At 47.1% G+C, this 26422-nt stretch overlaps 1 protein-coding gene across 1 annotated transcript; it reads right to left on the minus strand.

Annotated features, from left to right (window-relative positions):
- Positions 1-1345: 1345 nt before the first annotated feature.
- Positions 1346-25774, minus strand: METRNL (meteorin like, glial cell differentiation regulator). The gene is made up of 4 exons (XM_048075914.2): positions 25506-25774; positions 19276-19664; positions 3020-3079; positions 1346-2299 (listed from the first exon to the last, which is right to left on the minus strand). Exons 1-4 carry the CDS (start codon positions 25616-25618, stop codon positions 1983-1985), a joined length of 879 nt encoding a protein of 292 aa, XP_047931871.1. The 5' UTR covers positions 25619-25774; the 3' UTR covers positions 1346-1982.
- Between the last annotated feature and the right edge of the window lie 648 nt (positions 25775-26422).

Raw genomic sequence — 26422 nt, forward strand, 5'->3', positions numbered from 1 at the left:
CAGCAGCCACTCTGTGCTGGAAAATACTCATGAAACACAACAGGGGAGGAGAAGTTAGGTACAAGGCTTCCGAAATGCCCCCTTAGATGCACTTGGGATACCTCTCAGTGCTAAATCACAGAATCATTTTCAACGGTCTAAGACTTGGCTTAAGGTCCCTGGAAGTGGTGGTGAGCTCAACCAGGGAAGGATCCCACCCAGGGAAAGCAACCCCACAGTGGACGGGCTGGGTCAGGCCGAAGACAATGAAGGAGTCATTTCTCTGTCCACCAGCCCTGACCCATCTCTCTTAAAACTCCAAGTAGGCTGGAGGTACCTTGAGCCATACAGACCTGGTGCTGGTGTTTGCTGGCAGGGCAGCAGAGACGGGTGCTGAACGGCAGCAGCAGACTCCTGAGGTCTCCTAGGATCTTCTCAGCATGACCAAAAGAAACTCCCCTTGCTCTGTAAGCCCACAAAATAAGTCTGGCTGGGAGAAGTCCCCGGACATAGCCTCAGATGGATTTCTGTTCCACTTCAGGCAGGCAATAGTGTACCAATATTTTGGTACAGCCTTTTATTTTAACCACGGGTAAGTCTCATAGGACATCCCTGTCCCATCCATCTTAGAACGTTCTGCTTCCTCTTGGGAAGACCAGCCTCCAAGTCACTCCAGACCTCCTCCCTGAGCCTCAGAAGCAACAACCACATAGAGGAGATTTAGGAGGTTTGAGGGAGAAGGCAAAAAGACTCACTAAGAGGAATTCTTTACGTAAAGAAGCCGATGGCCTAAAATAAAAGTCAGAGCAGTAGAAAGTGCTGAAGAAGCAGCACAGGGAAGAGGTTAAAAATCCTTGGGAAGGTACTACTAAAATGATATATTGCAGGTTACAGAGAATTATGGGACTGAATAGGGAGGGGAAAGCTCCTGTAGCTCCCATGGGGCTCTGCCTACACGAGTGACCCTGATGAGAGCACTCATTTTTCACGAGGTGACCTGGCCCTGGGACCCGTAGGCAGGCACAGGCACCCACCCCGCGCCCAGCTACCAGCCAGGGTGATCAAAGGCCTTGAGCTAAACACGAAGGGGCAGCCTGTTCCTTGGAGCCATTCCCAAAATAACCCCATAGGCATCAGAGAGAAGAACACTTAGAGCCCTGCCTGGCCACGTGTCTAAAAATCTCCAAAAATAGCTCCCGCTTCCCCTTTGAAAAACTGCGGTTCCCAATGCCTCACAGGAACTCTGCTTCTGCTCAGAGAAGCCACAAAATAAGCGAGCAGCCCAGAAATTGATCCATGAGCACATCTGGTGCAGCCGAGATCGGCCTTACGGAGAAGGAAAAAGACAGATTTTCAACAGCATGTGTCAAATCCAGGGACCTTTATTTCTCTGGAATGGAAAGAATTTGCCAGCCTGGACGAAAAATTGCAGGCGGCGATTGTACATTCTTTCAAATAAAAAAAGAACACACACACAAGAGTTTGGCTCCATAAATTTCTGTCGTAAGAAACAACTGTGAATTGTACACCAAGCTTTTTACAAAGCATCAATGTTAGGATGGTTTACCGTGCTCTATCACATTCTCGGCCATTTATACAGAATACGCCATACCAAATGCTACATCAGCTTAAGACATTTTTAAAAATTAGTATTAAAAAGATACAAAGGCATGTTGGCTTTCATTTGGGTTTTTTATTAAGACACGGGAGTTTTCTTGGTTTGTTTTCCTACGGAAGTCACTAAAAAAATATAATAACTTAATTCATAAGGACAAGATTGGTTAAAAATCCAGCCTTGCTTGCTTGGCAGCCTTCTGAGCTCGTACCTCTGTTGCTTCCATTAGTCTAACAGCACCGCAGGCTGCAGATGTGTCCTGCGGGGTCTCAGCCTGAATCCAGATCTGGCCATGCTCTCAGTTACCGTTTTTATTCAGAGTGTTCACCACGGCCAGGAAATATTCCTGGCCAAACGCTAAAAGCGATCTTCAGCCAAACAGGGGATTTCAATCTGGGCCAATTTCACATGGATTTAGCCCTTTGTCTTTCGCCTCTTTGTACATCCTTTGGAAGTCTTTAAATCGAGGGGCACAGCCTAACCTGGCTTCCCCAAAGTGCATGCGTCCCGTGAAGAGGAAGTCTCCATCTCCTGGTCTCACCCCACACTCCAGCAGGGTCTTTATTTGTCCTCGCCAGTTCCCACTCTCCCCTGTGAGCTGAAAGACTTTGCTCTTCTGCCTGTACAGTTTGTTGACGCCGACGTGAATTATTGATTCTTGCTCTTCTGCCTCGTTCGTTACATCTCGAATGGAGCCTCTGATCACTGGGAACATAAAAAGGACATGAGAAAGGGTTTCCCAAAGCCCCCTCTGGAAGGACAGGGTCCAACCTCAGCCCCCTGTACCCAGGCAGCTCGAGGGGAAGTGATTTCACTACAGCAGCCCTGGTTTTGGTCCCTTGTTATTTTTAGAACTGAGTTTATATTAGTAACCTCCAGCACATATTTGTGTTTGTTACAGTTTATATTCGTAACCTGCCCAGAAAGGGTACCCACATATTAAATTTAAACACAAAAATTATTGCATCAGAAAAATAGCATCAAACCCAGCAAAGAGTCATAACAACAAGATTCATGCTTAGGGCTCTCTGACAACGTACTTTCTGTTCTGCAGCCATCACAGATACCAGCTAGTATTAATTTCCCCTTTTAAAAGGGAAGCACAGAAAATTATTGAAACTTTTGGTCTTTCGTCAGCAGCCCATTTTAGGGCAGCAAGTAGATGTACCCAAGAAGCCTTTGAACTTCTACTTCCACCGTGGTTGCAGGGTCATTCTCTGTCCACCCCGGGGAAGTGCCAGCTTTTTTTAGGTTCTTCACACCATGTCCTCCTCCCTCTCCCATGCACACAGCCCCTTAGGACAGCATTTAGTGCTGGTGGGAGTTGTCAGGCACGAGTAGGTTTCTGTTGCTGTTTGTGGAGGTTTGGTGACAGATGCCACCATCAAGAGAGACAGCAAAGGGAGGGGGAAAGCAACAACTCACCAAAATCACTAGTGCAGACAGCCAAGAGGACTTCTGTATCACTGCATGGTCGGCAGGGAGCTGGAGAGAAAGGGGCAGAGTTAGCACAGGACCAGAAGAGAGGCAAGAAATAGCCGGTTTTAAATCAACCAGAATCTCATTGGGGGGAGCAAGTGGTCCAAAGACCTGACAGGCATCAATAATGCTACGAGAAATGCTGGCTAACCCTAGCCCCATGAGATTTTTGTAATTAAGCTGGAATATGGATCTCTTTAACGCTCCTGCTGGGATATATTATCTAGCAAACACCCCACACGCTCACTGCTCTTATGCACAATATGTTTTGATACTGGGTGCATTTGCAGAGTGATCTGCTGTAAATTCAAAGCTCTTGAAAACGCTTTGAAGATCATGTGCCTTTTACAGGCTGATGGCAAAGCTTCTTTTTTACAATTTCTATCAAGCGTTGTTGGGCTATTTCACAAGCCACTTACTCTATCACCACATCAAAGATCCAGGAGGTTACAGAGAGGGGGAGGCAAAGAGAGGAGAAAAAAAAAAGTGCATGTGTTGGAGGGCGTCAAGGCAAAGCGGAAACTCAAGCCTGTATCTGGTAGAGCTCAAGCAGTACAAAGACCATTTCCTGTACTGCTGGAAACATTTGGATATCTGCACTAATCTAATCAATGCAAGAATGTGGCTCCTCTTTGTACTCAGCCAGCTATTTCTGAGGAGAAGGTACTGTAGTTGCAGTACAGATGTTTCTATAATACCCCATTGAGTTCAGGAATTTGCTTACTATCAGGGTCTGCCCTGCCTAGGGATGCTAATTAAGTCTGTCCACTGGAGGCTCAGGGATCAGAGCCCACGTCTTTCACTTGATGTCATCTCAAAGCCTCGCTTGCACATCAGTCAGAAAAATGAAAACCCATCGAGCTGTTCTGCCTGGATTAGCACATGAAGCTACACTGGAGCTACAGCTCATGTCATCACACTGTCCATGATCAAACCCGAAGCTGAAGTCACCCCCCTCCTCCCCACCCCCCCAAAAAAAATGCAGATTTTGAACCTCAACATCTGAAAACACTTAGTTACCGGATTCCCAAATTGTCACACCCTTCCTCTCACCCCCGCCTGCTTTCTGGAGAAGTTTATCCATTGCACTACGAAGTACTTTTAAGCTAGCCTAAACAATGCGGAGCCGGTGCCTCTGACGCTCAGCCATCAGCCCTCCTCTGTTAGTCAGCACAAGCCAGTCTTTAACGTAAGACAGGGCAAACCTCTTATTTTTTCCAAGGTCCCAGAAAGGCGGTGATCCAGAAAGAAGGATTATTGAACCAAATCCACCAGATTTGCTCCAGTCAGATGATTAATACACAGTGTAACACACTGTTTAATAGGATTAAAGAGGATGTAAAACGCAGATTTCTGGGCAGAGATATTTGAAGGAATAATTCAAAAAGGTTAAAAAGCTCTAAGACAAGAGACTAGGAATAGGCAAAATACTTTTACTAAAGCATCTGGATCTTCCGGGCATTTTTATTTAGTCGAGTCTGAATGCCTCCACGGCCTTTAGAAACAAGTCACCCTTTACAGTCCTTCTTTCCCCCACAGCCCTACATACCATTTCATCTCCTTCTTGGAAAAGTTCGGAAAATGTTTAATATCCAGAAAAAAGCAGAAGCAGCCAAAGCCTGGACATAATTGAGTACTACAATAAAGTCAGTCTAAAGATATTTTAATTTTTAGACTCAAGAGATTTTGATTAGTGGCTAGACCAAACATCCAAGTTTCATCTAACAGAGAAAATTGTAACAGTCACACAACATCCTACCGCAGAGTCATTTCACTCATGGCACCTACCGAACCCATCCAGGGCCAACTCCCCTCTTCCCCAGTCTCCCTCTGCCCCAACCAGGACCTGGGTCAGATCCCCCAAATGGAGGTGACCTGCAAACCTGTGGGAATCCTACAGCATTTTCACACGGAGAGAAGTTCTGAAACAAAGCACAACTGATGGACATCCACAAAATCCACAGTTGGATTTTTGATGCCAGATTCCAGATATTTTGCTCTGCAAAGATCTAATAATAAAAAGGCATCCCAGCTTTTTTAAGTCTGAGTGAAAACAGTCTTGGTTTAGACCAGACATCTCTGTAGTTCGTCCAACCCCATCAGAAAATTGAAAAAACAAAATGACTAAGCCATTTTTGTTCTCAGAAGGAGTGCAACACAAGCAACTGCATTAAAGATGAAAAAGAAAATACTTTAAGTGGTTCCTTCAATTTAAATAGGCTGACATTGTAATATATCAAATGAACAAGCACACACATATACACGGAACCAAATCATTTTAATTGTGGACTCTAGGCAAAATCCTGCATCCTTTTTAAATGCAGGAGGAAATTAAAAGTGCTCAGTATTGCTCACACTAGATCATTACTTAAAACCTACTTCAGATCCATGCTGACTCACAGCAGTTTGGTGGCATGCAAGCTCATTTAACAACCATTTACCACCACCCATCGCTGCAATACCAGACATATGAAGAACAGAAATCCTCTTCTGTGGAACAGCTCCCACATCTGCATTCACAGAGTATCAAATACATCATGCAAGTGGCAAAAAATAGGTATGCAAGCACAGATGGAAAGCGAGTTGTGAAGGATTACTGCCGAGGTAAATGGACCATTAAAAAGCAAATAACATTCACCCACTACAACCAAAGCTTCATTCCTATACAGTCTCACAAAAGAAACAAAGTCCTAAGAAGGAGGGAATGCCTATGCTTTCTTTTGAATTACAGCCATAAAGGAATCCGTGTGTTTATGCCGCAGTTTAGTTATTTGGGGTGCACTTCGGGACTAATTCAGTCCAGATTGGGTGGCAGGTGTTTTTCTCCATCAGCAGATCAAAACAGCGTGCACACTTTCAAGCTAAAAGAGGAAGCATTCTTATTTATATGAAAACCAAAAATAAAAAAAGAAATCACACATGCACAGAGGGCGAAGATGTTCATTTTCTAAGGAAACAGGCTCAGTTGCTAAACAAGAGACTGTGTTTGCTGGATGACCAACTCCCTGGGGACGTCTCGAGGGCTGCCCAGGTTCTCGTGTCCAAAAGCAAGTCTCCAAACTTGCAGCAGCAACAACAACATCAACATCAGCTGCCCTAATTCCTTTAAACTCGATAAGCCAAAGAGTCTTAATTCATACAGCAGCAGGGGAAGAGGGAAAAAAAAAAGAGAAAAGCAACATTTTATTGAAGCCCCCTAAAGTCCAGATGCCTATAACTCAACCACACCGCTTGTGGCATAAAGCCTGCATTGTGCACGTCGGCTGCCGACTCTCCTGGGAATGCCTTTGATGGATTTTGACAGTATCCTGACCTGAAGTAACCTGAGGCAGCCCTCTCCCTCCACCCCGCCGTCCAGCGCCTCCAAAAGCCTCTCTATTCACCTCCCCGCAGAGGGAGATGTAATTACATCATTCCTCACAAGCCAGCAGTCATGTCCCAGCTGCTTTGAGCGATTTGCCCTCTGAACCTGATGTTACCGAGGAGGACGTGGCGATGCTAACAATAGACTGCACTTGTTGGCCAACAGCTCTGTCGAACACGGTGCTGGTCCTCTCCGCAGGGAGGCAGAAATGCTCAGGAAGAGAGGGGGACGTGCACTGAGGAGGTGCCCCGAGCTCCAGAAGGCCCCCAACCCAGTCAGTGCCAAAGAGCTGTTTAGGGACAATCTCCTGCTATGGTTGGGGATGGATTTAAGGGCACATTTAGTGCTGCAAGGTAGCACGAGTCTCCCCACCACCTCGTGAGCTGCGGGTAGGTGTTGGCGTCCTCTCAGGGCACACACATGCATCTCCAGCCCTTTCTCCCTTGGTCTGGGGCACTTGCGTGCAACCCCTCTATGCTGTGAAAGCATAAGATGGGGTTATCTGAAGGGCCATCGTTGTGGTTTAGGAAAACAGCTCCCTGCAGGACACATTCAAAGTGGTCTGTGCGGGCCCTGGCTGTAGATATCACAGCACCCACAAGAACAGGCCTGGTCTTCCTTCCAGCAAGTGTCGTATCCTTCGTTTCAACAGCCCCCCAAGGCTCTGACCGACCTTACCTTACTCCGAAACCAGCTTCTAACCAACAAATAATAAAACTCAGTCTGTCTTGCATGTTCTCAGCGTGCTCCCCAACCCCACAGCTATCAAAAAGCCTGGAACAACTGGGCTGCAGGCCCTCACGCACCGTCCCAAACCTCCGTTTACTGAGCTCACACAGCCTTCCCCATCCGCACCACGGCTCCGGGTAGCTGAATAACATCGCCGCCCTGACAGCGCGCACAGGAAGAGAGACACCCTTTAAGCAGAAGTGAAAACATTTAACACAAAGTAATTGCAGAAAACCGCTTTACCGAGGAATACCCTCTGGTTTTATTAAGCAGCCTGTACACGCGTGCGGTGCGGTAGAGGTGCAGATCATGGGGGAGGGAAGCACACGGCTGGTTTCTCTGTGCTCCCACTTTCCTTGGCGTACGTCGCCCACACATTCGTATCTCTGATTTACCCTTTGAAGAGCAATCAGACATTTTTAAGTACCTAAAGCTACAGGGGAGATCCAAACAGGGTTGGAGCATTTTCTGTCAGCCCTAGGTGTGAACTGATGATTAAAACAGGCGGCTCTTCCTCTTGGTGCCAGGCTCAGCAGAAGCCATTCAAAGGGGCCTTGTCGCAGGCCAGGCTGATTTACCCCACGCCAGCCGGTGCTGCAGGACCTCAGTGTGGGGCCACAGGAGACCTCGGTCTCCAGGATGAAAGCTCTCAGTCTGACATCAGCACTGGTTCGTATGGAACAAAAAAACACCCACCCACACCCTTTAAATTCTCGCTGGCAGCTCTGTAATTACAACCATACTGGAAAAGGGCATCGTAGGATGAGTCTCCTTCCTGGAAAGACGGAGTGCAGGCTTCCGGGAGCACATTATAAAAATACAGATGCGGTTTCTCCAATGATGGTGCATTTCTCAGTCATTTTTCTGAGTCCTTAGCAGAAACGACTACGGTGCAACTGATCACAGGCTCAGTGATTTAGCTTGGGCACAAGGATTTAAGGGCAAACATCGTACGAGCGCAAAAAAAAAAAAAATTTCCCCTGATCCTGCTTTCACAAATTAATAAGCTGAATAAATCCTTTTAATTCTTACCTAGGCTTCCTTTTTGAAGGGGCATCACTTCTGCCATGAAATCAGCCTCTCACAGCTCATATCTGAAACTAAAATACCTGCTGCTTTGCAGCAGAGGTAGACAAGAATTTGACAACTCTCTGGCTTACCAGGCTCTGACTAATCATCTCCTTTCTAAATATACCTTCAACTTTCCTCACCCCTCAGAAAGCTCTTCCTGAGTAAGCCAAAATAACACTGAGCCTCAGAACACTCACTACCCCCACACTGAAACACCACCTAGAACTATATCAATACATCTGTAGCTCAATACATCTTAAATTTAAAATGAAGATATTAGCCAGGAGCTCAAGCCAACAGAGCACACCTGCTTTTAACAAAATACCTGCAGCCACACAGATGGGGAAAACGTGGCCGGACGACACAGAGCATCTCCCCAGCTGGGCTGGAAGTTACTGACACCCAGTCACAACACACAGAGGAGCTCTCTCATCACTCCTTTGTTTTACAGGGCTTTCCTGTCTTTGGACGGATAGGATTACATGGCTTTCTGCAAGCACTGCACTTTTCCTAGCGTGTCAGTAGGAAAACGCCAAACCAGGGAGCAAATCTGACAGTTGGACCCACGCTGTTCCCAGCCCCTTGGCTTGATGATACTTTGCACACAGGGTCCAGAGGAATTGTACTTCTAAGACCAGTAGAAAGTCAATGCTATGGATCAGGTACTGAGGCAGCTTAGTGCTCCTCTGAAGGCAGGATTCATCCCTGCATTTGCTGGGAAGTTAACCTGAGCCCCCGTACTGAGCAGAAAAGGAAGCTCAGAACAACAGTCATGAGCAAAGATAAAAAACTCGAAGTCTCCCTTCTTCTACAGCCACAACTCAGCCGCTATTTGGTACAGGACAAGACAGTGATTTAACAGCTGGACCAAAACAAGGATGCTGCGGCACTGCAGATTTTCTCCTGACTTCTTTACCTGAAGTAGGGATATTGGTGATTTTACATTTTTGGAAAAGAAAGCACCTACTCTACTAGCTCCTTGTCCTAGCTCTTTTCTAACATTCAGTCCAACTTGCACGTATATACAAGTTTCCAGAAGTAACTTGTAAAATAGAGACCATGACCGAGTACTATTTAAACCTGCAAATAAGTTTAATGAAATGCAGACTTTCGCATGCTGTGCCATGGATTGTGCCAAGAGAATTGAGTTAATACCACTTCCTTCCTGCATAGAAAGAATAAAAAAAGCATACTGTAAACCTCACCATTAGAGATGTGATGACCTTTGCATTCTGAGAAACGTTAAGACAAGAGGCCATAAACCAGAAATTTATCTTTTCACAGAAATGTCTTCCAAGAGGGTATTAAAATCCTAAGCACCAAAGAAGACTATTTATGTAAACAGTTTGAGGAAGAGATTTGGTACTAGGCAAGCTCCTTTTGCTACAGCTTTCAAAATGAAACTTGGCTCAGCAGCAACAGAGCACGTAAGGGTCCTCTGGGGCTGCAGAGTCAATGCCTTTCTGCTGTTCCAAGATGCAGCACCCATTCTAACAAATGAGCTGAAAGGTCAGCTAGAAACACAAACAGCCATTTGTTTTTTGTTGTTGTTAAAAAAAAAAAAAAAAAAGGAACAAAAAAATCACAGAGCAGTTTTTATTCAAGGATCATCAGACACCACTAAACTTGACCTCCAGGCACAAGTTGCATCAACCCAGGAGCAATTCTGCAAAGTGTTATACCTTCGAGACACTTCCTGCTGTCCCACCTCCTGTGGACTGCTTATTGCATGTCCCAAACACCTTCTCCCTGCCCTGCCTCCCCTCCTGCTGTATGTGACCATTGCTCGCCCTCCATCGCTGCCTCCCCTCTTGTCCCCAGGGCAGTGCTGGGCTCCGGGCTCGACGCTGCTGCAGCAAACCTCGTGGCAGAGCCCCGCTGGGACAGGCAGCGATGCCACAGTAGCAAGGCCAGCGCCAGGCTCCTGCACTTACCCCTTGCATCACCAGTCCTAAAAAAACCCTCAGTTACAGTCAGGCCTGAAATGTATCCCATCCAAATAGCCCTACTGAGCAAACCAAATTTTCAGTTGAATTTCCACTGTTCAAAGTGCACCAGAGAAGAGAGCCCAGCAAACAAGAAGCTTCTCTGCAATTATGCTCACATACGTTCCTGGGCAAGCAGTATTTGCAATCATCTGCCATTTCTTTGCTTTCTCTCTCTTCCTCCAATTAAAGAGAAAAACAGACAGCAAGAAACTGCTAGGAATTTCTCCTGGTGCTTGTGCATAAGACACCAATATAAAACCAATGCTAAAAAAAAAAGTTGATTTGTTTATCCCAGAGGAGATGCCTCTCTCCCTCCTCAAACCTAGCGCTGCTGCCCCAGCAGGGACAGGGGACTGGAGGCGCTGGACAGGCGGGGACAGCTGGGGCATGGGGAGCCAGCGGTGCCTCCGGGTGCCCAAGGGAAGGCTCCGGACTCCCCCTGCCCTGCAGGGGAGGAAGGGCTGGGCAGGACCTGGCTCCCCACCAGCACACACAGCTGCAGCATCACACCTCCGCGCTGCCCCTGTGCTGCCCGGCAAATATTTCTCCTGACTCAAACCCAGCAGAGATTTATGGCGTGGCTCATCCACTCCTGAAATTCCCTCTGAAAATATGTTTTTCTTCTAAAGAAAATGTCATTCCGTGGCCTTGTAAAAGCACGCCCTAATGAGATCTAGGAAAACATAAAGCTATGAAGAAAGTTTTGATGTCTTGTTCGGTTTTGCCTCTGACAGACAGCTAGCAGAACACTCAGCCGAGACGGCATGCGACGCTTGCAGGGCAGAAGATGGAAAAGAAAGTGGTTTTCACTCCTATGTCCCAGGGAAGCTGTGTGGCCAGGCACATGGCATAGCTCAGGTGCCAGGGCCCCTGCCCAGGAGAAGCTGGAGCAGCACCTACAGCCCAGCAGGAGCCGACCCAGGAGCCTCCCCTCCCGACCTCCCCTCCTCTTCAGGCCATTAATGCCTCCCATGGAGCAGGGGAATAGAATTAAGTAACAAGTGCCTGGTTAAACTTAAACCCTGAGAGCGGAGTAATGACAGATCAAAGATGAAGTGATTCTTAAAAAAAAAAAAAAAAAAAAAAAAAAAAAAAAAAAAAGCACTTTTGCAAAGCACTTTTGCACTCACATCCACACAGGCCCTTCTTCCTGTTTCTAGAAATCAAATTCTTTTTGGTATGTGGGAGAGCTCTGAAGGAACAAGGCCAGTTTTCATTTTAAAACCACATTTATTTGATCAGCCTGTTCTTGAATAGGACTGTGCACAGGCTAAGTCTCATGCAGGCAACATCACTGTTCAGTTAACCCTAAAAGTTTCTTCAGGTTTTTCATTGGTAACAGAAAAAGCTTTAAGACAGATACACTTTTTTCTTTTTTTTTTTTTTTTTTTTAAACCTTAACAGCATACATTTCTACATCATCATTGACCTGTCCTACAAAGGCTAGGACTTCTTCCTTTCCTTTTTTTTGCCTTACATTTCTTCACTTCCACTTAGACCTAGACTATGGTGGTGTAAAGCTACCAACTGCTCTGCTGGGGCAGAGCCCATCCTGCACAAACAGAAACGATCCTGGGGATGGGTTAAGGCATCGGGAAGCTAAGCCAGGCTCCGTGTGCACATCCCAGCACTAAACCTCACTGCGAGGCTGCCGGCAGCACCGCGTTGATGCAGAAGGCATGCGGGCAACTGCTCTTCTGCCCAGGTAGCACAAACCCACTGCAGAGCCCATGCCTACTGCAGGAGTCAGTGCCCAGACCCCATGTAGGAGTTGGGGTGGTGTAGGATACCCGAGGGGACAGAAAGCCCACAAAACTATGTACACAAAAAATAATAATCGTTTTTCGTATTTGACTCATCAGCAGAAATTAATGCCGGATCAGAGCTGTGTGTCGTATGGCTGCGGCTTTTTTGACCCAGTATTAAGCCTCCCAAGGTCAGATTTAGAAAATCACAGCTTTAGGTCCAGGGTAGCTGCCAAGTATCCGTGCAATATTACAGTGTATATTTTCTGACTTCTGCGACAGATTAGAGCTAAAGAGATTTTCTGCCCTGCAAATCAAGCCCCTAACATAGGCACATTTTGACCTAAGTTCCTTATTCCTCCTGGAAGGGGGGAGATGAGGGGGTGAGGAATGCAGCCCCCCCATCCCCTCTATAACTACAGCCTCAGGAATTAGCAAACTAAACACTTTTGCCGAGCAAGCACAGACCGTTATTAAAGACTGCCAAGCAACTCCGCTGGACTGCAAATCTGTTTGTGGGGACTATCTCCTGCAGTACATAAAGGTCAGAGCAAAGCGCAGCCCCAGCTGCCCGGACAATTCACCTGACTGCTTATTGGTTTTGACTGCCCACTGAGTTGGGAAATAAGCTAACGGCATTCGTGGCCAGTCTAGCAAAAATAAGCTATTTTCTTACATGCTCTCCCCTGCAGCTGTGTATTTATCATTGCAGCTCCATTGTCACCTCGTCTGCCCACTGCAGAACGAGCTACTGTCCTGGCAACATCAAAGGACACGCGGGGCAACAGGAGACTGCTGTCAAACTCATTTGCTTGGGGAAAGGAGAGACTAAATTAGGGCACTCCTCCATTTTATTTATTTTTCATTTTATCTGTTGAAGACTTCTCGCTTCAATATTTTTGATCTTATTGAGACTCAGATGCCCAAAATTGTCTCCCTTGCTCAATTTAAGACAATGTAAGTAGGGCATTTCTGCTACCCATGCATCAGAACTGCGCTTTGAAATCGTTTCGCACAGGAAGAAGCCCCCAAAGCCTTTGCTCTTTAACTCTCCTCCCAGTCAGACACTCACTGCGAATCTGGCCCCTTTAGGCACATGAATAATTAGAGCAGGTTTCTAGCTCCTCAAATTTAATCCCATTCCAGACTTTGTTACACAACAGCCACAGCGTGATCTATTCAGATGTGGACCCACGACACCCAGTTAAGCAACATCCCCTCGAAAATTAGTTTCTTAAAAAATGCTTTTTCAAAAATCCGATTTTCTCTTCCATTAGGAGTTACTTTGTTTTTGGTGGTATCATCGCTTACCATGGGAAAAGACATGATAGTTGCTAAAGAAAACCTGCCTGCAAAGAGGATAAGCACACAAAGAAGTATTCAGAAAATAACATATCTTAAAGTGGGAGTGTCAAAAGGGTCCCTTGCAAGCCAATAAATGAAGCTGGTGTATTCGGGGCAATGGCATTATAGGCTGCTTCCTGGTGAGTTGCTGCTGACCTCTTAGGAAAAATAAATAAAAAAATAAAAAAGCATAGAAGACAGCAGCAAACTTTCAGCTGTACCAGAAAGCGTCCCGTGCGTGCATGCCACCCAACACTAACTCAGCCTTAAACAGCAGATCCCACCACGCTGCTTTGCTGCTCGTTACGCATTTCACAAGCGAATCCTGGTGGGAGGAGTGCTGTTTAAATTCTGTTAAGTGCAAGTCAAACCACACCATGCTCACATTTTTATTTATTTTTTTTTCCATAACACAATTTATCCCCAAGAGGTGTGAGTTTTATGTAGTGCAGAAAACTGGGGGTGTGAAAAAAAGAGGTCAAGAAAACAAATTTTCAGAAGTCATGGGGACTACTGGAATGCTTTTGCCCCAAGCACACCACGGTGCTCCCAGCCCTGCCATGTAGCTCTGTGCCAGCACCTCGGATGGTCACAGTGACTCAAGAGTACCTGTGCTAAGCATAAAGGTCGCGGGGAATTTCAGTTTGAGTGTTCCAAGCGTCTTTTTCCATCACTTCTGCTTCTACTGCCAGTGATGAGCACACCAGGGGCCGAACCGCGATTTCCATGCCGCACGCACCTTGGCAGAGAGCAGGCATGCCAGCCACAGCTTCCTGTTAATTAGCCTCCCGTATGAAAAGCAAAACTGCTTCGACTTTAGCGAGAAGTGAAAAACACAGCAGTGCATCTGCTGCTTCAAATTGCAAAGCTTAGCAGCGCATTCAGCCCGCAAGAAGTAAAAGGAATTGGACGTTTGGGAGCAACCAGAGGAATGGGTGAGATTAGGAGCCTCTGAGCTGTGATGGCAACAGCTCTGGGAGAACACACCGAGATAAGGCAGATCGGTGCCCCACCTCTGCCAAGCCCAAACTGTAGGAAAGGAAGGATCAGAAGTTAAGAAGGGTGCTTCAGAAAGCTATCCGTTAGGAGAAACACTGGCATAGCCCAAATATTTATAAGCTTTCTTAATTTCCAATCTGTTTTCTCAGGCCAGTGAATTAACAGCATACAGGAAATAGCTGAATACTGTTCTTAATTAGTTAACTGGATTTATCCAGTTTTGTGGTGTTTTTCAGCTACCCACTCGAGCACTGTACCTCGTATCTATTAATGTTCTCAGCCAGGTGCCCAGCATTAATAAAGAAAACATACAAAACAGTTACGAGAACCTGCACTAAGTGCGTAGATGCCATCAAGATAAAGGGACATTTTTTGTTAAAGTTTGACTTCTTTACTACACAAAAGTGGGTGGGTAACGAAATTGCTTTCCATTTACCTCCTGAGCTCCAACAATCAAATTATAGACATCCCTGGGAGCGTACAATGGGAAAAGCAAACTGTGCTTGCACAAAGCTGCATCCAGAGCTTCAACACAGACTTCAGGTAACAAAAGAAAGGTCTTTTGAGTCCTCCACAATGCTTGGTCAAACCTGCAGATCCTCATTTCGGATTATTTGAGCAGAAGCTGAAGAACTGAAAACGTAAATGACTCTCAAGGGACCTTCACACTTTTCACAGGAATTTAACCCATGCAGCCCCGGTGCAAGGCAGACCCAGACCAGGCACACATGTACTCTGCCACAGCCGAGTTCTGGTGGGTCATGGCCCTCAGAAAACTGCTAGAAACTACAGGGATGAAGGCCTCTTTTGGCAAGACCTACATCTCCTTGCCAGTATAAGAGAGACACGGGGTGTTTTATTCCAGCCCAAGCAGCAAAGATTAGAATCAACAGAAGTCAACAACCTAAACAAGTTCTGCAGCTTCTCGGATGGCCTCAGGCCAAAATGTCACCCTGCCTCAGTTCTTCACTTGGGCAAACACGAGGCTCCAGAGCCTACTGAAAGCATAAGCTGGAGTTAATGGACCATCAGCATGCATGGGAATTATACAGGCGTCCAATCCAAAGCCTAATCTGAAATCAGAAGCATTTTCAGTCACCTATCTCTGGGTATCAAGGGGAGAACATACCCACCAAGGCACCTGAATTGTCAAGGTGACCCTCCTGTGGGAGCACTCGGTTACAGAAAACCAGCTCTGTAGCATCCTTGCCTTTGCTGCTGTTCCCAGGATAAGAAACTGCAAACTCCCTGCACCGTGAAATGCATTATTTCACTGGCTACCACTGTACTAAAAACTATCCTGTACCAAACTTCAGCAATCCAGATTAAAACATACTGGTGCACAGCAAGTATTTCCTATGGCTAGGGAAACCTTCAGAGAATGTGACGAGGCAAACTCACAGCCAGCAAAAGGGGTAAACCCCCCCAGATTTGGAAAATTGTAAGGGTGTGCTGTGTCATTCAACCTTCCCGAGAAAAGGGAAAGGCCTATTCAGAACCTATGTGTGTTTTCTACTAAATTATTTGCTAGGCTCTGATTAAGTGGGAAAGAATGACTGTAAACTAATAAAACTTGAGGTTTTCTAATTAAACCACAGGCACCCTGCCAAGCATTGCTGATTTGTTGATGCACCCTGCAATGTCAGGGCTACGAGGACACAACAGGTCATTAAAGTATTAAACAGATGACTTACACTCTTTAATCAGAGCTGGGGATGCCAGGTTAGGAAGAGAGAGTAAACTCAGGGGCAGAGTACAATAATTATCACCAGGAAACAAACACACCATTTGAGGAAAGTCGAGAGAAATCGTTGGTGATTGCTGGAGCAGTTATTGCTCAAGGAAAGGGCTGGAGCACCCCACACCTGGGGCTTTTACAGCAGAGCCCAGACGACAACGTGCCCTTCATACCCTCAGCTCTTCGCTAACCGAGGCCAGGAAGCGTGCGAGCTTCCTCTGCCCCGCTCTGCAGCAGCAGCATCTTCACACCCACCTCCCACGCCACCAAGCCACCACAGACGGGTGGTCGGGCTCAATCCGCCACCAAAGCGCCCCAAGCCACTTGTGTGACCAAGTATGAAGTATTCTTGGATGCAAACACTGAGCCTCAAATCCAGTTTTCAGCTCCTTTAAGGTCAGCACTTGCCTCTGGCTCGAGCCTCCCCTCCGATGAAGAGGCCACCGGTGATTTCAGTCAGTCACTCATAAACTTCCTCTCCAAACGAACGGCTCGGCAAAGGGCATTTATTCAGAGGTTTCACAGAAAAACTAGAAGCAGCTACAGAAGAAAGGAGGTCCATGAACTGCAGAGAGCCCCAAATATATTGCTCCATAGAAGCCTCACAAGGCAGCTATTTGGCAGTTTCCCCAGACATATAGATATTTATAGGAGAATAAAAGTGCTCATCTGACTGAGTAGTGGAAAGAGTCATGTATGGCATTTTCATCGTGTTTTCACCCCCCGCCGCCCCTCCCCAGAGCCCGGGGATCCAAAAAAAAGGGAAGAGAAATAATTTAAAATACAATAGAGATCCCTAGTTTACCCTGAAGGCTCTGCTGATGAACTATTAAAAAGCTTCTTCTGTCCAAACAAGACACTTGGAGCGTGAAGCAGATAGCCTACCACATTGTTTTATAAGACAGCACTGAAATTCAATCAGTGTCTGTTACAGCTGAAAATACAGCAGTCACAGAAAAAGTGATTTAATATGCCTATCAAAGAGGAAGGCTGTAATTGGATTCAGTCCTCACTTTGACTTCTGAAAGTCTCTGAAGAAAGCTCCCATCAGCTTCAGAAATCTCCAAGATTTTATGTGGAATGAGGAGCACTCAGTTCTAAAAACACTGCAGTTTGTGTCGAGTGGGGATAGCGAGCATGCCAGCAGCGAGTCCTCTTGATTTTAGCAAAACTCAAGAGAAACCATATCTACGTGCAAATTAAAAACAGCAGTAATGAGCATTACTTCTCACATATTTTTACCTATATGCAAAAGAAATTTCAACTTTTCTTTGAAAAAAAGCATCTAGGACTTTCCTTGGTAAGTTTAAGTGACTTGCTTATGGCTAGCCTGCCCGTGTCTCCATCCTTACAGCCAAAGAAAGAAGCACTGAATCTGGGAACATTCTCCAAATAACTGATTAAACAATGTATTTAATGTTTTCTGCAATGGAATTTTACTACATAGCTAGCATTCTGCACAGTATATTCATCTTTGCAGAAATGATCTTGCTGGGAAAACAGCTCTGCAGTTTTGCAGTTGCAGACACCCAACCTCTCTTGCAGCACTTGTACAACGTAGAGGCAGGGAAGTCTGTTTTAAATGCACAACCCTCGATGCTGCCCTGCAAGTTGCACACAGGGCAGGAGCAAAGAGGGCAACTTAAATATTTGAATATTTGTGTTTATGTTTTTTTGGTTTTAATGGCAAACACGCCATCTATCAGTTACTGGGGTTACTGCATTAGCCCTCAGCCAACTACTGTCTTGCTAAGTTACAATCCGTCTATCAGGGTCAAACTAAGATCTGTGTAAAACAAAGCCACATCTGAATCAGCGTGCCAACATCCAAATGCTAGCAGAGCGGCAAGTATGCACAAATATACAGCCGTATAAATGCAGGGTCCTGTTGTGGAAGGGAGCGAGGGGAGGAGGGAGAATGAGACTCGAGCTCTGCAATCATTTATCCCAAAAAAGGATGAGAGATGCGCTGCCTAGAAATACAGCTGCAGTCTAATTAGCCACACCACTGCGTATCAAGTAGCATCTCAGCCAAAGCACAGGGCATCCATGCCGCCGAAACTCAGCAGCCTACATACTGCTTTTGGGGCTGATTTTAGGCTGGGTTTTACCCTGGGCCAAGACATTGCAAGCGTGCATTGCTGTGGGGCTGCCTTCACTCCACACCACTTCAAAAAGAGAAATCTGGCTGCCACCACAGCTCCCCACTGAGGACACCCAAACCTCGATGCCTTCCTAGTCCTTTGGGACAAACTGTCCTCAGCCTGTTGGTCCTCCAGCTGTACTGGAAATCTCCCCTCCTAGGTTTCAGGGTAAAAGTTAGGGGCAATTCTGCACGAAAGAGAAGCAGGGATCAGATACTGCCTATCTGAAAAGAATTTCCCATTCCCCCTGCCATCCCCCACAAATGCTAGTTACTCTTCTTTTTCAAACTGCCTAATTGATTAGCATAATTAGGTTACACCTAGAGCTTTTGTTCTCAAATAATATTTAGCTCATTATTTAGTATCAGACTTTTCAGGCTTGTAAACTCTTTCAATTTTTCCACACCCCCCTCCTACAAACTTTCCTGGTGTAACACCACAGAACTTACTCTACAGAATGGGTGAGAGAGAAGACACCGTGTTAAAGCATCACACAGTAATGCTCCAGAGAGTGTACCAGCCAGAGCTGAGGAAGGAACACACCATCTTCCTTGTTTTTTTTTTTTTTTAAAAAAAAAAAAAAATTTTTTTTTTTTAAAAAAAAAAAAAGCAATAATTAGGTCAGCAAGCAGCAGTAGTTGCAGAGGAAAAAAATCATGGAAAAGGAGTTCCTCCTTGTTTAAATGTTTGTTATTCAAAACATGCAGTGGGGTCTTAAAAACTGAGTAAAATAGTGGTTAGAAAACTGTTACAGCAAGGCTCGGAAGCCCAGTTCACACTGGAGTTCACTGCAGGGTAAAGCCAGTTCCTGTGATTCACCCCATGCCTGTAAGGGGAGAACCGTTCACAATGTAGCCCTTAACAAATCATTTGGAATTCAGCCTATGCTACCAGCTTCCAAAAAACAACAACAAGGAAAAAAAAAAAAAAAAATCAATTCTTCCGCAATAGCCTGTTTATAAAACATGTCCTTAAAAGCACATGAAATTCAGACCCAACCACTTTCCCACTCACTCACTCCACCATCTGTTATGCATTCAATACAGTACGTGAAAATATGACCATTATCCCAGAACTCACCAGAAACTGTGTGCAAATCAGATGCAATCCCCTTGTTCATCAATTCGTACTGGAAGCCTGTAATCTTCCTGCTAATGTCCTGCTGAGGAGTGGCCTCAACAAACAGGCCCCCCTGATCATAGCCAAAGCAGTACACTTTACTGGGGCTGCGTTCTCCATCTCGGACCAAGAGTTTCAGTTCTCCAGTTTTTTCCAAATAAATATTTGCTCCTGCAGAGTCCTTGAAGGGCTTTATGCAAACAGTCAAATGTTTGTACGAGGCAGGTGAAGTATTGGGTCGCAGATTGACTATGAGTGCTCCCGTGGGATACATCCACTCTATTGACCCTTCAGAACAGCGGAGGTAGACCTGTTCAACATCCTTCTTGTGAGACTCGTGAGTTAAGCCACTGAGGGAAGAAAGAAAGAGAAAGTTAGGCAAATGACGGAGCCAGTAAAGTGACTGTCATAACCTCAAACCTTCAAAGAGCCACATCAACAAACCCAGGAAATCTGCAGCAGGGTTGAGTATTAGCCCAGCCAGCAGCCGTCAGAAGCGTTCATCTCTTGCAAGGCTGCAAGCTTAATGTTATGGGACAATTTAAAATCATCTCCCAAAAGAAAAAGTCAAACCACTAGTAATTGACTTCAGAATTAAATAGGATATAAGCACATGATCAAACGCAATTAAATTACTAGAGCCTCAGTTACTGCCCATCAGCTGAGCTGTGGCAAATGACTTGGCTCATGCTAACTAAAACACGTACGCTTCAGCTCCCTTCCTGGTGGCTTAAACCAGCACGGTCTCAGCTTCACAGATCAGACTCCACCTTTCTCCAAGTACTTTGTTCCCCTTCCAAGTCTATATTCCCAATGGATCTGAAACTGGGAGGGATGCCAAGCTCACCCTGTGAACTGGAGCAAAGGGATGCTCTGGGTGCTACTGGTACACCCCCCAGCTGGGCAGCCCCAGTCTCCAAACTGGGAGGCTGGGAGGGGTGAGAAGACACTGACTTATGCTCCTTTTTTTCCTGTATGTGTGCCATGCTCCTCTTCTCCCCAGTACGAAGTTTAAACTTAGCCCGGCAGATCTACGTGGTGGGCTACGAGCAGACACACAGCTCTGGGTGCTCAGCAAAGAAAGCGAGCACGTGGCCAGTTACGAGTGCTGGGACACCAGGCTACTGCTGCTCCTGAGTCCTTACCCAGCACCAGGACAAAAAATTAACACCCCAGCAGCCATTTTAAGTGCCAATGATCACAGAGATGGGACAGGAGAGCAACACAAGGATCCCAGGCCAGCTATCAGAGAGGAACACAGCCCACCAGGGCAGGGTGAGGAAAAATTGGCCTTTGCTTGCCCATGGCCTAAACTGAGGACAGCTCTGAACAACTCCTGCTGCATGTCGCTGCTGCTGGGCCAACCCCACAGGTTCTTTACCCAGAGTGACTTAAAGCACTAATATTCAGTACTTAAAGGGAGGCTCCATTACTTGGGGGCCTACAAGAAAGTTTCAAAGGGACTTTTTGTCAGAGTGTGGCAATAAGACAAGGGGCAATGGTTTTAAACTGAAAAAGGGTAGATTTAGGTTAGACATCAGGAAGAATTTTGTTGCTATGAAAGTGATGAAGTACCAGGTTGCCCAGAGAAGCTGTGGTCGCCCCACCCCTGGCAGTGCCCAAGGCCAGGCTGGATGGGCCTTGAGCAGCCTGGGTTGCTGGGAGGTGTCCCTGCCCATGGCAGGGACTTGAAATTAGATGGGTTTTAAGGTCCCTTCCAACCCAATCTACTCTATGATGCCACATGCTGTAGACACTTCAGTTAAAAGAGAAAGTTGTGGGAAGCCTGGTTTATTGGTGAAGGTTTTGGGGCCATTACTCAAAAATCAGGGCCTTCAGTTCCAGTCCCTGAGCTGTCACAAACCTAGAATGTGAGCATAAGCAAATCATTTCACCACAAAGCCTCTTTCTCCTCCTACACTTTGCATACCCAGTTTCCAAATATAAACATCTATTCTGTGCCCATAGAGCACCACCCAACATGAGACCCTTCAACGCAGTTCCTTGGTCTGCTTTGCAGTACTCTGGAGAAGCTTCAGAATGCTCCCATTTACAGGCAGATGAAACAAGACAGGAGAAAAACGTAAAAAGGATTAAGTGACTTGTCTAAGGGTACACAGGAAATCCGTGGCAAAGACAGAATGTATTTTAGCATAGTTCAAGCAATGACATCAAGCTCTGGTTTCTCAACAGAAACCTCCAAGTACATAGCTCCCCACCCCAAAGAGAAATTCAGGTGCTGAACGGGGTTTAAATTCAAGTCAGCATTTAGAAAGTAACAAGAAGCCATGTGTAAAATAAGGGGGGAAAAAAACCACACACACAAGCCAACATATGGTTTGCATTTACTGTTGATGTGACTCATTATTGTGAGTGTCAGTGTGACCCACTTGATAGAGGTTACATGAGGAAGCTCAGGAAAAAAAGTCATATTTAATAATAATAGTGCCTGCAAACATGTGCTTTTGAATAATCTTGAAAGCCACATCAAGCACACAGATGAGGAGAAATGAGGGACGAGTTTTTGACCTCTAGTCTCTTGCCCTCAAATTCAGTAGTACTTGACATGTTCAGGAAACTTAACTTTCAATGGGATATTTCAAGTTGACTGTAAATCCACATCTGGTCCACAAAGTCAGTTTTCACTGCAGCATGAGCACGATGCCACTCAACAGAAAACACAGAAGTCTGCTCACTCACAAGCAGCAAATAAGTAAAGTGAAATAGCGTAAAGCTTATCCTGCAGCAAAGGGGCAAAAAAACAACCCTCACGCATCACTTGTTCCTACTCCAGACATCAAAACAAGCTGCATAGGTTTTGCAGACTTTCTACTGGGAACTTCCACTCCGAAGCCTTAGTGCTTAAACAGAAGGAAGATACCAGGGGCAAAACTCTGAACTAATGCAGTGAAACTGCTGTAGCAAGTGATCCTACCAAGAGTGAGGCAGCGAATTTCTGCCAGAGAAAAAAGCCTCAACATTAATTTTGTTCAAACATTCATGCTGTTCAAACAGCAACAAAAAACAGGGTGGACTCTGAAATTATCTTCTAAAAGCCAATTATATCCCACAGGCAAGAGTGATGCCATTAGACAGATGCATCAAGCACAAGTACCTGTACGCATTAAGCCTTATAATAAAGGATGACTCAAAAGTTAAGCAGATTTCAAAATACATACTGGCGTTACTTAATAGCAACCACCATCATCCAGTAAAACCTGTCACTTTGCTTTCTGTCAAAATGACTTGTCACCACGTCGAGTTTGTTTAATGTCATATTTAGCTCTCGGTAGCCAGCCATAAGACACAGCGCGTCCACATAATAATGGAGGTCCAGAAGCCTTTTTTTTCCCCCCCCCAAGTTTGTTTGAGTTTTGTTTTTGTTTTCACTTATATAGCAAGGAGATAGGGCAGCAGCCTCATGGTTACAGCGATGGATGAGCCATCCATCACCTCCTTCAGACCTGTACAGTTTATTGGGACTTAAATCTACAAGTACGACTTCCTCATACCGATCCATGAGAACATCCTGAATCACTGCGTTTGTCTCTTCACTCTTTTCTCTTTCTGGTTTCAGCCCTGCCCTTGTGTCTGCCTTGGAAGATCTATTGGTGCAGTAAGCTGCGACACTGCAACTTGCAACAGGTGTTATTCAGAGGAAAAAAAGGATGACACAGGGAGGGAATATTTGCACCATCTAGTTTAGCCATTTATTTATTCCATTTTAGATGCTCTGAAGAATCCTTAAAGTACCCATGTCCTCCCAGTATCCCTCAGCAAACACAGGGAAGGAACTTTAGATCCTAATTTGGGGGATCTAATTAAGGATGACAATCTAGAGGACCATCAAGGCTTCCCCAGAGAATCCACTGGAGCAGAGGGCAAGACCGACGGATTCAGCCACATCAGAGCAGAATTCTTGCTCTTCCAGACTGTATCAAAAAGGCCAGACTTGCATATTCCCATGTCATTGGGGCAGTTTTGCCCACAGCATGGTGAAGTCACTGCAACACGAAAACCTGAAGTTGCAGTGAGAGTAATAACCAGACGCACACCACAGTGAAGTTTCTGCTTGCTTTTGGACGACGCTCTCCTGCAAGTTCTCTACCAAGCTATTTATTAAGATGCTGCTATGGCCTACTGAGTGTACTTAAATTGCAGGTGTCGCGTTGTGCATTGCATCAGACTCCCCTGGAAGCATGAGGGATATGGATAGGAATCCTAGCAACGCTCTTCACAGTACTCAGGGATATTAGCTGGTCAACTTCTCCACAAGCTAATGTGGAAAAAAAAAGTCACTTCCAATATATTCTACTTCTAAGAGCATTGCTTTTAATGCAGACATGTATGTAAAGGTGAGAAAACACCTTCAGGTTTACTGTAGGAGATGACTAGACTCTCAATTCTGCCTGCACAATACAACCTAGAACTTTTCTATGGGAAGAAAGGTTTGATTTTGGCATTCAAGGTCATGTTTTTTTTTCAAACAGTTAAGGTAAAAAATATCACATGACTTCAAAACATTATATTCCACATAATAAAAATCCTTTCTGACCCAAGTAGCTATTAGTATCCACACTGAAATACTTAATTAGACAGTATTTATTGGTACATCAAAGTACCTTTCTTTCCTTCTTAACTGCTAGTCCTGCAGGACAAAGCAGATGCTATTTAACACCCTTAGGACTGCCAGCACTTCTGAAGACACCTGTTTGCTACCAGTGAGGCCAGAGCCAGCCTGGTTTACACCTCCCGAGACCCCTGTCCACCTGGGTGCCTGGACTGTGGCCACCAGTGGAAGCACCCAGCTGAACCAGACAAGCAGTGCGTGCAGGGAGGCAGCTCTTCCTCCTCCGTACATCGGCATGGAGCTGTCATCGTAGGTCCTGCTTGGCTCAATAGAGCAACAACAGGCAAGTGAGTCCAAGCTTGCGTCACCCGTTCGCCCCGAACTCAGTAACAGGAAATGATATTTCACTCTTTTTTTTTTTTTTCCAAGCATCACCCCCTTAGCTGATACACAAGGCTTTACTTATTCCAGCCCTGCTCAAGTGACATGGATGGTCACTGCTCGCTCTGCAAAAACAGTACAAAAATAAGAAACAGCCAGGACAGGAACAGAAGGGTTTGTCACTTTTTTTTTTTTTAATGGTGCAGTAACCATGTGGTAAGGTCCAGGTACCTACATGCAGCTAGAGGGCTTAGGGGTGAAAGGAGGAACAGCTTTTGGGTGGGGGGGAAGGAAAGGGGGTTGGAAAAGTGAAATAATACAATTAGGAGTTTGCCAGAGAACGAATAGGTTTGGTCCATATCAAATGGACTCACCTTCAAGTGGATTCACTGGGATTAACTACGCTTCAATGGTCAAGAGACAAAAAAAAAAAAGTTCAGAAAAAGTAAATAGCAGGCATCAGCGTGTTTCAGACAGTAACAGCTAGGAAACTGTTCCGCTACGAGTCAGTCCAGCTGCTTCCCCACTCTGCACTCTCCCTGCTCCAACATACCTTACCAACACAAGCTGGCCAAGCCTTTAAGGAAACTGAGGTTTAAGCAGAACATCGGAGTCAACATTTTGGACTCCCCGAGCACTCATCTCCGAGCCGACGGAACGCCTGATCCCCCAACACCCGCTGTAAACTCCCAACAGCCCAGGAGGTCCCAGACCCAACCACAGACGCTAAACTTATTACGAGCAATTAAAGGCGAGATAATTCGCCAGATAAACACTCGAGGAGCGGAGAGGTTTCACCAAGCACCGCCAGCAGCCGGCAGGACGCACCGGGAGCGGGGCGGTGACACCGGGGGGCATCGGGGGACGGCGGAGGGGATCCGGGGGGGCGCCCCGCAGGTGCACCGGGTCCCGGGGGGAGCCGCACCGGGGCTGCCCCGAAGTGAAGCCGCTGCAGAAAGCGGAGCGGCCGGATCCTGCCCGAGGAAGACGGGCGCGGGGAGAAACTTCTCCTCGGTGGGCACGGCACCGCCCTCCTCCTCCTCCTCCTCCTCCTTCTCCTCTTCTTCCTCCTCCTCCTCCTCGCCGCTGAGGCAGAGGGGGTCCAGCCCCCTCCGTCCCTGCAGCCCCCGCTGGCCGCCCGCCCCCCCCGAGCCCCCTTTTGTTTTCGGCTTCCCTCCCGGGGGAAGAAGGGGAGGACCCGGTTTTCTCCCCTCAGAGCCCGGCGGGGGTCTCTCCTCACCTCCCCTTCCAGTTGCACAGGTCGCTGGAGTACTGCGCCTCGGCACCGCCGCCCAGCAGCAGCCGCAGCCCCAGGAGCAGCGGCAGGAGCCCGGCGGCCGGGGCGCCCCGCATGGTGCCCCCCGGCCCGGTGCGATCGCGGAGCTTCGGGCGCAGCCCCCGGGGGCTCTGCCTACATGGCGGGGCGAGCGCAGCAGAGCGCAGCGGCTACCCCATGCCCGGCTCCGCGCCGCTCCGCTCCGCCTCGGCTCTGAAGTTTGCCCCGGCTCGCTGCGGGCTCCCAGCTGAGGGGCGGGAGAGGCCCGGCCTCCCCGAGCCGGCTCCTCCTCCTCCTCCTCCTCCTCCTCCTCCTCCTCCCTCCTTCCCCCGGCACTTGCTGCTCGAGCAAAACGCGGCGCCGGATCGGGAACCGCATCTGCCCCGTGGGCACGGCTCGGCTCGGCTCGGCTCAGCCCCGGGTGTGCTGCCCGGCAGAGGGAGGCCGCTGCCTCCCCAGGCCTCCCCGGGTCTCCCCGGGCCTCCCCGGGCCGTGCTGTGCCAGGTCCCCCGTGGCAGGTGCCGGGCTCTCCTCCTGCCCTGCCCCGGCCGGGGCTGTGGGGCTGTGGGGAAAGGCGATGCCCTTAGGGCCCGGTGGCTTCGAGGACCCCCTTGGGCCTGCACAGCCCCCGGGGTGCCCCTTGCCCACGGGTGCCAGCAGGGACACTCAGAGTGGGGACACAGCACTGGGACGGGTTGTCCAGAGGGGTTGTGGAGTCTTCCTCTCTGGAGAGTGTCCACAGAGGTTGTGGAGTCTCCTTCCTTGGAGATATTCAAAAGCCACCTGGATGCCACGTTGCACAATGTGCTCTAAGTGATCCTGCTTGGCAGGGTGGTTGGACTGGATCATCTCCAAGGCCCCTTCCAACCTGGCCCGTTCTG

This window comes from Anser cygnoides, chromosome 19 (assembly GCF_040182565.1).
Source record: "Anser cygnoides isolate HZ-2024a breed goose chromosome 19, Taihu_goose_T2T_genome, whole genome shotgun sequence".
NCBI lineage: Eukaryota > Metazoa > Chordata > Aves > Anseriformes > Anatidae > Anser > Anser cygnoides.

Bases quoted from the DNA above. Each gene is read 5' to 3' on its own strand.
- METRNL (XM_048075914.2), bottom strand. From the start codon at position 25,618: ATGCGGGGCGCCCCGGCCGCCGGGCTCCTGCCGCTGCTCCTGGGGCTG. The intron at 3,080-19,275 runs GTGAGTTCTGGG...CTTTCTCTCCAG, and splicing joins TGATTTGCACACAGTTTCTG to CTCCCTGCCGACCATGCAGT. The intron at 2,300-3,019 runs GTGAGTTGTTGC...TTATGTTCCCAG, and splicing joins TGTCTGCACTAGTGATTTTG to TGATCAGAGGCTCCATTCGA.